Source organism: Kogia breviceps, chromosome 1 (genome assembly GCF_026419965.1).
Source record: "Kogia breviceps isolate mKogBre1 chromosome 1, mKogBre1 haplotype 1, whole genome shotgun sequence".
NCBI lineage: Eukaryota > Metazoa > Chordata > Mammalia > Artiodactyla > Physeteridae > Kogia > Kogia breviceps.
Genome location: NC_081310.1, coordinates 159,013,395 through 159,026,178, shown reverse-complemented (window position 1 = coordinate 159,026,178; position 12,784 = coordinate 159,013,395). Strand labels below are relative to the sequence as shown.

Here is a 12,784-nt window from a genome sequence, read left to right as displayed (position 1 = left end):
CCCAACTGTTCTTTTAGTCATCTCTTCTGCATATACTGAATCCTGTTAGGCTTCCAGCCAGGAACTTCAGGTGGGAATCAGAACTATTATTACAGTGAATCCCATGGAATGAGAAGCCTGACTCATCCCTCGGGGGGAGCTAAGAACTAACCAAATGAACTGTTAAACAAGCATCAAAACTCCATGAGACGTGACTTGATTGCTCCAAAGTACACCCTTTGGACAACTAAACAAATGATGAGAGACTGCCCTGCTGTAAACCATTGTGATATTTCCCTTTGGGGTCATCTTCAGAGCCAAGCTTTAGGACCCAGGGAAATTTACCAGACTTAGTTTCAGATGACTTAGGGTTGCTTCCATTGGTAGACTGGAAAATGGCCACAATATTTTACAGCTCCTTCTATCAAGAGATGGCATCTATTCCTCAACCCCTTAAAATTAGGCTATATGACTTGTTAGTCAGTTGGACATGAACAAACATGATACAAATAGAGGCTTGAAAAGTGCTTCTGCATTGGAGCTTGCCCTCTCTTGCTGCTGGGAAAACCTCCACCACCATGTGAACAAGTCTGGGTCCTCTTCTGGAAAATGAAAACATGGAGAGAGACCTCAACCACCCTGGTCATCTCAGCTGGGACCCCAGACACATGAATGAAGCCATTCTAGACCATCCAGCCTGGCCAGAGCAAACACCCAGCCGACCTATAGAATCATGAGAAACAACAAATGTTTGCTGCTTTCAGTCACTAAGTTTTGGGGTGGTTTATTATATCTCTCAGAGGACAATTAACTCTGAACCAAGCAGTCTACAGATGTGTCACAAGTACAGATATTCTTGATCTCACTCTTACATTTTTTTTTTTCTTGGCCACACCACATGGCTTGCAGGATCTTAGTTCCCCCACCAGGGATTAAACCCAGAGTCCTAACCACTGGACCACCAGGGAATTCCCTCTTACTCTTACTCTTTTTGGAGGATTTGTGTTCAATCAGCCATCACAGGTTTAAACTAAAAGGTGAAAGCTTAATTGAGAAATGTAAAGCGATGGCCAGGGGCAGTGGAGTCTTCCTCAGGCCCCTGACACAGCTCCACATAGGTGATTCCGGTTTTCCAGTTACGTGTTCTCATAGAATGATGTAGCTTTCCTTCACTGCATTTTGTAATTCTGTTTGGGTGATTATTGTACAATGTCTAGACTAAACTACAAACTATTGGACTATAAGCTTGATGAAGGCAAGGACTGTGTCTAATTTACCACTAATTGTATCCTGGCACATACTAGACACTAATTTGTTGAATGAATAAATTTGAATTTTGCCTACCTCATATAAGGGATCCAGGCCTTCAAAACCATCACTTAACAGTATTTGTATCCAATGGGCCTGTCTCTTGCAGGCACTCCCAGTCACAGGCTGTTGCTTGATTCTCCAGCTGTGGCAGGTAATCAGGTGTAGGTTTGGGATGGGGAATCTGAAATCAGTGAGATCCCAGGACATTTGTTGCTGTAATTCCTTCTACTTACACCAAACTATGGCAAACAAACTCAAATAAACATTCCTTAAGACACTGTAGGAAGCTTGATACATAAGCAAGGAGCTTGGAGCAGATGGTGTAACTGGGAAAGTCAGGTCTGGAGAATGTTCATATCATTCTGTGGACATTATAAGGCTGCAGTCACAAAACAATTGTGAAACCAATGTCCCAAGTGAGGCTGTTTAATTCTGACAATCTTTGGAAATCTGTCACTACCAACACCTCAAATATACAATCTGAAGAGGGAAATTGAAAGAGCAAGAGTCAGACCGAGGTGGGTTCAAATGATACTAATGAATGACTTAGGCATGTTAACTTTTTCAAGGCTATGTTTCCTTGCCTGCCAAATTGGGATAATAATATTTCAGAAACAGCACCTCCCTTAGACTATAGGTACTTGCAGGGAGGGATCATTTGTTTTCATATATATTTATCCAGTGTTTAATAGTGTCAGACCTATAGTAGATACAGAATAGGTGAATTTCTTCCTAGAGGTAATCCAAGACCTAGTCCTGGCTCCATCACTAATCTACCCACAGAGTCACCTTAGAAAATTTCCTACCCCTCCCTGGACCTCAACCTTCCTTTTTGTACAAAGAGGAGCCTGGACAAGATTTTTTCTAAGCTCCCTTCCAGATCTAATATTTAGTGAGTCTGTGACCATTCAGTACAATCTACCGCATTGCTGCTCCTAGAAGTTACAGACTGAGGAGACAGTAGTAAGTCACCAATCACTTTGTATTTACAGATACACATGCATTTAAAACAGATTCTATAAATAGCTACAATACTGTATTGCACTTTTGGCCTACTTTTGCCTTTTTAGAGGTCAAGAGGTTTTTTTTAATCTTCTTTTATTTAGAATGTTAAGCAAGATGAAAACTGGGACAAGTTGCCATAACACATATTATGCAGCTTGAACCTAATTGCACTATTACCATGATCGAAGAACATTCACTGCCATCAGCTGGAAGCTGCTGCCTTCCACTCGGCAGAAACGAGGTCACAGAGCAAGGCTGGGGAATTGCCATCTAACAAGCAGATCTGTTTGTTGCCTGGTAGAAGAGTTTGTCACCATTACATTTAACTGTTGATTCCATCTGTTGTGAAGATGCTTGTTCCCTTGAACTGGCACCTTAGTTATTAGGAATTTGACAGATCTTAAGTAAAAAATTCGATTTTTGCCTGGATACTCAGTAGGAGAGAAAGGATTATTGGATATATGTACTAACATACCCAGGGGTCATGAGGAGCTTGGTCTGAAATCCTAGCACTTGGGTAGATGGGTGTTACTGACCAGAAAAATAGTAATTATTCCTGACCTGTATAGGACTTTACAGTGTAAAAAGCACATTCAGAACACTGCCCTGGGAAGGGAACACTTTCTTCCATTGCCAGAGAACTTTATAAAGTTATGCCCCATTGCTGATGCAGGGAGGCTGCTTGCAGCACTGCTTGAGAGCTAGATAAGAATGCCTGACAGAGGCAGATACAGGGAAAGCCAGCACTTAGGCCTCCTCAGAAACATGGGCATTTTTTTTTTGCTCAGGCCCATGGGACCTGGTTGCCTCAGAGCCTCCTTCCCAGAAGCGTTAGACCGCTATCACCTCAGATTAGCCTGAGTAGCTGAAAAATTTATTAACAGATTGGAGACACAAGTCTTTTCTCCAGTAGACTTGGAATCTGAGGGCCTTGGGATTGAATTCTACTGTGGCTCTAACACTTGCTAGTTGTGTGATCTTGGCCAAGTCTCTTAACTTCTTTGGATCACTGTACTATAAGAAATGTAGTACAGAATGTGGTGAAAAGCACAGACCTTGGAGCCTACTTTCTGGCTTTGAACACCAGCTTGACCATTTACTCATTATGTGACCTTAGGCAAGCTAGAGAACCTCTTTGTTCCTTAATTCCCTTGTCTTTAAATGAGATTGATTATAGTGCCTCCCTCAGAAAGATGTTGGAAAGATAAATGAGTTAATACATGTTAAGTGCTTGGAACAATGCCTAGTACTGAGTAAGCATGACAACAGTATTAGCTACAGTGATATTGGGGTGATAGTCCTCACCTCTTGGGTTTATTTTGCAGATCAACAGAAATGTTGAAGGTGAAAAAAAGAGTCTCAGAGTTATTCATGCCAGAAGGGACCCAAAAGATTACCCATGTAACCTCCCTAATTTTATACGTGGGAAATCATGACTCAGTGATGGGGAATAACTGGTCCAGAGTCACACTTGATTTAAGGGCAGAGTTTGAGTCTCCTGATTCCAAGTCCAAAGCGCCATCCTCCGCACTGTGTCAAAGAAGGCAACATCTCCACAGAGCTGACCCTGAAGGGTCCTTTTATGTAGTCATTGGACCTGTTGTTAGTTAATGCACTTTCCTAGGAGAATAAGCTGCATTTAAAATGGAGAGAAAACTTGGGAGAGACTCTCCCTCCTCCCTCACTGACTTCTGAAGTGTCAAGCTGGGGATTCAGGCCAGGGCTGGGAGGAAAGATTTTCAGGAATCGTTGCTAGCTCCACATCATTATTTCAGTTAAAAACCAAACATGTGTCTGTGTCCAAACAAGCTAGAACCATGAACTGATGCATTCAGTTTGTTTCTGGTGTCAGAGGCGTGTTTTTTGTTTTCTTTGGGTGTTTAATTAAGTGGCCTCCACCAGAAGTAGTTTCACATCTGCTCTTCAGTAGAAACTAAGCTTTCACCCTCAGTAGAATGAGGTTAGGATTGGGACCTCTGAGTTCACTTTTCCCAATTTTTTCACCATCATACCCCCTTAGATCTATTCTGCTTTGAATCACATTTCCCAGTTGGACTAGTCAAGAGTGATTGAAACATGGGTTGGAGGAAAGGGCAGGATGGGGAGAAGACCCAAAGAAGAATGGCAGATGGGATTAGAACTATTTGATTCAGAGAAAGGGCAGATTCCAGGGGTCATGATTTCTGTTCTCAAATCATCTACGGGTGTCACAGGGCAGAGGGGGCAGAGACTGTGAAGTCTCTGACAGCAGAGCTGGTACAAATGGAGTGGGAAGAGGAAGAATTTCCAGGAGGCAGATTTCAGCTTAAAGCAAGGAAAACTTTCTGATTATGAGAGATGCCCAAAGGTGGTGTGGAAACTGAGATCCCATCCTTGCCTAGAAGGTATGCTTTAGAAGAGATTTGGCTGTGAGGCTTGACAGCCAATGGTCAGAGACATGAAGATTGGAATTGACTAGTGAGACTTGGTAAAATTGGGGATTCCACCAACTATAAATTTTTCAGATTCTGGGAGTCTAAGAACCAATGACCAATGTCATGGCGTTCGAACCTGCTGGAAAGCAGCAAAATCAGAAATTCGTGACCTGTTTCTTTATCTTGCCTCTGTTTCTCTGTTTCTCTTTCTTGAGCTCATGCACTTGCTCTTTCATATAGCAGGAACCTTTGACATTTTGCAGGGGATAATCTTTTTCTTTTTAAGTGTGTTTCTGACTCAGCCTTTGCTCCTTCAGCATCATTTAGAGAGGCTGAGCTCTCTGGAGATTAGCTCTGGCCTGTCACCACAGCAACTGCCCAGGCCCTGTGGGCATCCGTGGTAGCAGGCTAAGGCTTTGAGAAACAAGGCTTGTCCAGTGGTGAGAGGAAGCCCCACAGGGAGCCCGATATGAAACAAGCAGGTTGTGTATGGAGAGGTCTTTTTCAAAAGGATTAGCTATGTAGGTGTGTCTCACTTTACACAGTTGGCCAGGCCCTGAAAAGTGTGTGTGGGTGTGTCAAATTTTGGTCAAGGGAGAAAATCTTATTTTAAAGGCAGAAAAGAGACTCGCTTTTCCAAGTCCCTGTAGTGAATCCCCTTCATAAAGTGGATTCTCCTTTTGTAAAATGAACCTCTGCCCACATTGTGACCTAGTTAGTCTAGTGCTGAGTCTCTGTGAGTGGGGCCATCCATAGAGAACCCCTGGGGCATGCTTCCACCTTCACTGCAGGCAAGGAACAGCAGCAAATCAGCTGAGGGGAGACAGAGTATAACAGGGAAGCAGAGTGGGTGTGGTGCCACAATGAAGGGAGATCAGGACAGTGGGCCTTGCCTAGCATGAGCAGCTCTGCTGCAGCAGTGGCGGGGTGTCCGAGAGACGGGTGTTCTTGGAGGTGCCCAGCAAGGAGGGGTCTGTGTCCAGCGTATCAGACATCTTGTCGCAAATGGCATCCACCAGACACTCGAAGGCCTGCCTCACGCTGATGTTCTCCTTGGCGCTGGCTTCAAAGAAGTCAAACCCTGAGGATAGAAGAGAGATAGCAGTAAGGATCTTCCCTTCTTTTTCATGCTCTCTGGCCAGAACACTCTGCATTAATACAGCCAGTGCTCAGGGGTAAAGCAAAGAGGCCTAATTACACGGGCAGAGGATTCTGCCTCAAGGAGAGGGTACCGGGCAGGTATTACCTGCACTGGTTTTAGAGTCAGACGGATCCTGGCTCTATCACTGACCAGCTGTGTAACCCTGGGCAAGTCACCTATTTTCTTTATGAATCAATTCCCTGGTTTATAAATTGAGATAATTTTATCTATCTCATAGAATTATTTCAAGGATTAAACAAGATGATGCATGTAAAGTGTATAGTCCTGTGCCTGATAACAGGGTGTGTGTGTGTGTGTGTGTGTGTGTGTGATAATTAGGTATTTTCTGAGAGTGATTACTTGACTATGTGTACACAGCACTTCAGCTTCCAAAGCATTGATCTCATCCATAATCTCATTTGATCCTCATGTCACTCTTGGGGGAAGGAGGGTCCAGGCAGACCCTCTCCACTTCACTAATGCCCACGCTGTGGCTCAGAGAAGTAAGCTGACCTGCCCAAGGTCACCAGTATAAGAAGCCCAAGCTTTGTCCTTTTTGACCAGGGCTTTCACTCCACTTTCCCCTGCCTCCTACTCACCCCAGCCTGGACAATCTAGTCTGGGTTCTGGGAGACACTCCAAAATCCACACTGAATAAGCAGAGCTTCATTTGCTCTTTCTACTCACAGACACACTGGGTTATCTCCCCTCAGAGGGGTTCCTCCTCCCTGAATTTCCAGGAATCACCCTGGATCTCTCGCTCCTCACATGGACCCAACAAATTGCCCAGGAAAAACTGCACCTGAAGGGTGAGACATTCTTGTCTGTTTTGCACCTTGAGATCCTTAAAGGTATTTTCTGTGACAATGAACAGAACTCGGTTGTCCCAGAAGACACGAGCAAGGCCCTCTTGATTCAGACAAAGCGGCTGCTTTCTAACTGAGGGTCTTGGCCAGGTTGGTGGCAGCCCTTAGAAGCATAAGCCTCCATTCTCCATCACGTCCCTGCGCCGGCCTACTCCTTCCTCTTTTGTCTGTCCATCTTCCTCTTTCCCTTCCTTCTGAGTCCATCTTTATTTCTCCTCAAAATCTGCCCTCTTCCCTTTTTGCCATGTTAGCTCCTTCTTTTCCCCTTATGTTTCTCATACTCCTTGGTAGCCTTAATATTTATTGAGTGCCTACTATATGCCAGATGCTATGCTAGGAGCTTTACAAATATTGTCTTCCTTAATCCTCACAACAGCCTGTGCGGTAAATATAATCATCTCCAATTTACAAAAGAAAAATGAAGGCTCTAAGAGACTACCTAACTCACACAAGGTCACGTGACTGTGTTCTTTCTGAATCACTTAACCTCTCTGAGTCTCAGCCTCCTCGTTTGTCAAATAGGAATAAACAACAGCATCTTCCTGCCGAGAGCAGTCCGGGAGGATTGAGAGAGACAATGGACAAATTGCTGTAGGAAGTTGCCTGTTACGATGACAGTTTCTTTCTGCGTGTCTTTCATCTGCTCCTCTCACTTCCTCTTCATCCCTTTCTCCCTCTTTTTCATCCTCTCACACAGAGGAGGGGGGCTCTCTTTCCTCCTCCCTCCTTCTCCCTATTATCCCATTGTCCACAGAGAGGCCTGAAGCCCCCAGGTACAAACAGGGCTCCCCTTCCCCGGGCCACGCCAGCTTGAAGGCACTCACAATTCCTGCCAGCCCTCCTCTGGTTGACAGCCTCTCCTGTAGCCCATTTCCCAACCTGAGAAAGCAAGGTGCCGAAGTGCCTGCTAATTGAGGACGTGCTGAAGAAGGAAGTGGCTGCTGGCTCCTTATCCTCAGGTTGTAGAAAGGCAGTTGGCTTGAGAGACCCTCCAGCGTGTAGCTTTTCCTTAATGAATATCATAAACATTGACTCTCTGGCCTTTGACTGGTTTGTTACAAGTGACAGTGTTTGGGGAAGTGGGTGGAGTATGTTGCTTGCCTAGGAAAGGGGCAAACAGGTTAAGAAGTAAATAGGCTTAAACCATCAGTTTGGATGTAGATAGGGACACAGGTCAAGGCCAGGATCACCAATCCCTTCTGAGGAATTGGCACTGAGGGGAGGACGTGCCCCATCACGCAGGAAGGCAGTGGGAAGAACTCCAGAAGTCAGACAGCCTGGATTTGAATATAGTCTCTGTCAGCTACCAGCTGTGTGACCTCAGGCAAATTGCCTAATTTCTCCCAGCCTCTATATCCTCATCTGTAGAATGGGTGAATATCACCTACCTCATAGGGTGGTAATAAGAATTAAATGCACAAAAGTATGTGAAGTGGTTGGCATGTGTAATACATGACAATTCCCTTTCCCTTATGTTCCCAGCCCATCTGAGTCCCAGCTTCCTTGCCCCTCCATCAGTCCCCAGGGCCTTTGGGGAAAGCCTCTTTTTCTTCATCATTCAGGGTCAATCAATAAACCAGGTCTTTATTGAATATTAACTTTGTGCCAGGTCTTGCATTGAGTGCCAGGGACAAGGGGAGACCAAATCTAATTGTGGAGAAAAGACACACTTATCAGAGTGTCAGTCCCTCACACGTTCATAGTCCTTAACGATTCCCCAATACAATTTTAAAACAACTTTGCGGGGGTGGGCGAGGCAAGGGTTATCACTTGTAATTTACAGATAGGGAAACTGAGGCTCAGGGATGGGGCGTAAGCCAGGGCTCTATGTCTTATGCCCCCTGTCTCACTCTCAGTTGGGACAGTGACAGAATACACTATAACCCAGGTAGAGCAAACCAGAGGCTGTGCAGGAATGCGGCAGAGGGCGAGAGTGGCGGGGGAGGAGAGGGGGAATAGGCTTCCACAGGTCAGTGGCGATGGGTGTCTTTAAGGCCAGAACAGAGCAAAACTCTTCACCTCACTAACTTATTCTTTAGGACTCAGCTTAGGTATGGCTTTGCCTCCTCCTCTGTGCTTTCCTCTGCCACAGCACGTGTTACCGTGCATGGTGGAAGTCCATCTGACAAGGAGCTCCCCAAGCAGAGACCATGTCATTCATCTGAGCTGCAGGAGACGGGAGTGAGCGTGGAGGATGTGGTTGAGGAACTGTGGACAGTCGGGTTCATGAGAGCTCACCTCAATAAGCACGGCAAACCCTGTGCTGGGCGCTGGGGACACTGAAGTGAATCAGATGAGGTTCCTAACCTTGAGAAGTGGAGATAGACACACTAACAGTGTGATAAATGCTGGAAGGGTAGAGAGCGAGGGAATTGTCATGTGGCACAGAGGAGGCACTTATCTGAGCCTGGGGCCCAGGGAAGGCTTCTTGGAGAAGCTGATTCCTAAGCAGATATCAGCTAGATAAAGACATGTGTGAGTACATGCATGTATAGGACATCAGGCAGGGGAAACCGCATAAACACATATAATGGGACAAAAAACAGTCTTGGTATATCCCAGAATGACCAGAGCAGTTTGTTATTATTAGAGCAGCAAGCTCAAAGTGGTCACGGAAGAGAGGGAGTAAGTAACCAAACACGGAGAGCACATATGTCAGGCCAAGGAGATGTCATCACTGCCGTCTCAAAGACACCCAAGGTATGAGAACTCTGATTCAAGTAAGTGGCGTATGGCCCTGGCCGGCTTGTGGGTCTCTTTTGCTAGCAGAACAATCCCAAATGCACCTCCACCCAACGACTGTCAGACTCCCGGAAGGCTCTTCATTAGCAGGCCCAGATGGTAACCTTTTCCTCAGGTTCATTAGTGAGGAGTCTCGGGAGCTGAGAATCTAGAGAGCTCAGGAAGATGACAACCACTTAATCAGACTATCCCCCAGTCCTTTCCTCCCTTTGATTGGCTTCAGAACAATGGAATTTCTGCTGCCTTTAATTGGGCCCAATTCTTAATTGAATCTGAGATGATTCCCACCCCCAAAATGCTCCTGTTTACCTATTCTGTCCAAAGGCAGCTGTCACAGACCCACAGATTCCACTGACTCTGTCCCCACTGCCTGCTTCTGAATTTGACTTTAGAACTCTTTTCAGAAACTCATAACTAGCTAAACGTGCTTCTCCTCATCCTGAAACTGCCCCAGAACATTTCTCCTCTACTTTTATGTTCAAATCCCTTCTCTCGCCTGCTCTGATACCTCATCATCTCCATCTTGGATCAGTCTTCAACTTAAGCCCCTCTGGTCACTGATGATTTTGGCAAGGGATTCACTGTCTTCCTTTCCACCCAGGCTTATACTCACTCTCAGGAACTTTGGATTTCAGGTGGACAATCCATCCAACACCCCGGCTCTTAATTTCTTAACCATCTCATTTCCAGCAACATTCTCTTCAGTTTTGTTTCTGCTATGCCCCTGTCCTTATAACTTGAGCTACTTTGACTTAGATTTGTGTCACTGGAACTCAAAGAGGTTTAATTAATCCAATATCCAGCCTCATTAGGTTAACACCCAAGATTCTGTATGGCTCAGCCTCTGGCCACTTCCTCAGCCTCATCTTCCTGGCTCACACCATGCTCCAGAAACATCGACACTTTCTTATTTGGTTTCTTTACTCATGCTATTACTCTTTAGCTCCTACCCCTAATCCTCTTCATTACTCACCTGTGGAATCCCTGATTCCACAGAGCCTTCCCTTTCTCTTCCCACCCCATCTCCACCACTCAGAACATACAATGTACCTCTCCCCTAGACTCCCATGGCATCTGACATGATTGTTTCAGTCAGAGTCCATCAGGAAAATGGGAACTATTCTTAAAATGTAAACTAGAGGGACCTGGTCATATGGGTGGCAGAAGAACTAAGAGGCCAGACAGAATACTGAAGAAACCCAGAGATTATTAACAGAAAAGAAAACTATTAATGGGGCCAAAGGAAGTTAAAACTGTGGGAGCAGGAGTCAGAGAAGAGGAGCAGCCTCTACTGGGGGAGCCTGCCAAGGGGTGGGGGAGACACACATGCAGGTTTTTCCCTTTTCCCCAACTCCCATCACTTGCCAGTGTCTCTCCTTGGCTAAACCCAGCCAGAAGCCACTGTCACAGGAGGCTGGGAAACACAGCCTGCAAAGGTCAACTTCCCAGGGGGTGGTTTCAAGAGAGAGACAGAGCTGGAGAAGGGTAAAGAATGATAGTAAACAGGACCTTGAGATTATCTCTCTACTATTTTGTTCCCCTGGTCAATGAGCAACTTGAGAGCCAGGGAACTTATTCACCTCTATGGCACCAGTGTCCATCATGTATTCAGTGATTGTGGCAGATTGTTCACTGCCCTCACTGTAGAAGATTTTATATTCCCACCCACTGCCAAGTGGCTTGCCGCGCCTCCTTGTGGGAGGAACATATCTCCCTTGTCAATCAACATCAGATTTCATCATGTAACTTGCTTTGGCCAATGGATGTGGGCATACCAAGTCCCAAAAGAAGCTCTGAGAGTCTTTGTGTGGCTTAGGCATCTCAGATTGGATCTCAGAATTGCACAACATGGACAGAGTTACAGCTGACTTGCAGCTGGCATGTAATGTGAGTGAGAAATAAACCTTTATTATCCAAGCTCCTGACTTGGGTTATGTGTTACCACAACATAATCTAAAGAATTCTCACCAACACTGGGACCGAGGGTGAAATTTCAACAGAAACTACTGCAAGCTTTTGGGAAAACACCACTGGGTGATGATACAATGGAAGCATTAGGATTTTGAGTCTAAAGGCTGAGTTAGAGTACTGGACCTGCCACCTATGACCTGTGTGGCTTAGAAAAGTTACATAATCTTCAAGTGAAAAAAGAAAGACACGGAAGTGTGGCACAGCTCATTGCATGCAAGAAAACATAAGTGGTCTGAACTCAGCTTCTTCAATGTAATGGAGCTGAAGACAATGCCGCCTCCCAGACTAGGAGTGAGAGTGAGGGTCACAAGAGAATTGTTGTGAAAACACATTGTGAATCATAAGTCACGACACCAAGGTTAGTTATTCTCAATGTCAGCTAGGTCTTTGTTTCTCTGCACCAGGCTGAGTGATGCAAGGTTTCAATTCACCCCAATCCAAAAAACATTTATCAAGCACCTAAAACAAGCAAGGCCATGTACAAGGGTCTGTGGGAACTGAGTGATGAGTGGGCCATTGTGTGAATTGAAATCATGGAGTCAGAGGGATAGAGCTGAACAGACCTTCCCACTCAACTAATCCAAATCCCCTATTTTTCAAAAGGTCAAAATTGAGACCCAGAAACAGGAAATAAGATGCTCAAGGTCACACAGTAAACTAGTGGCAGAAGCAGGATAAAACTCTCAGTCTCCAAACTCCTAGGCTGATACTTTTCCCTCCACACTTCACTGAAGTGTTTATGTATATGTTTCAAAACCACATTTTGAACAGGTTTCTCCTGCCCTTGTAGGCAGAAGCGCATTTCGCTTTTACTAGCATCTCTGGGCTCTAGTCTAGACCCATTCCCAGTCAGATCAAGGAAGAGACAAGGAGCCCCTTTTGGAGCAGCACAAAGAGGTAGAGGCCCTAACATGTCATGCTTCCTGGAATAGGAGTCCCTGAAACTTCTCTGCCCTCCCAAAGATCCACTTGCCTCAGTGTCTCTACAGCCTCATCCCTGTCCCAGGAACTTTGAGGATATAGAAGACCTGCTGCTACTCAAAGCTTTAATAAATGTTAGTTGCTGGCCATATCAGTAGTTCTGGCTGAGAGAGCTGAGAAACACTAAAAGAAAGGGAGTCCTGAAGAGGAATCCCATAAAGCAGAGAATGGCCCTACTGCACTGGCAAGCAGATCACTGAGACTTACTTAATAGTTGGTGTAGCAGAGGGTGAGGATGAGGAAGGCTGAGCAGCCTCTCTCACTGCTCACAGATGTGATCACATCCTTGCGAAATTCTTGACATGGTCTGCAAGATCCTGCATAATCTGGCCCCTGCCCACCTCTCCACCCTCATCTCCCACTACTCTCCCCTT

The 12,784-nt window shown here is 45.4% G+C and overlaps 1 protein-coding gene across 2 annotated transcripts in view; it reads right to left on the bottom strand.

Annotated features, from left to right (window-relative positions):
- Positions 1-737: 737 nt before the first annotated feature.
- The window catches only part of RAB3B (RAB3B, member RAS oncogene family), a 108,318-nt gene continuing 96,271 nt past the window's right edge, over positions 738-12,784 (bottom strand). For both annotated transcript variants that reach the window (XM_067007846.1, XM_059064313.2), the window contains one exon: positions 738-5,790. In XM_067007846.1, the coding sequence (XP_066863947.1) occupies positions 5,603-5,790 (188 nt within the window). In that variant the 3' untranslated portion in view covers positions 738-5,602. The remainder of the gene's footprint in view (positions 5,791-12,784) is intronic.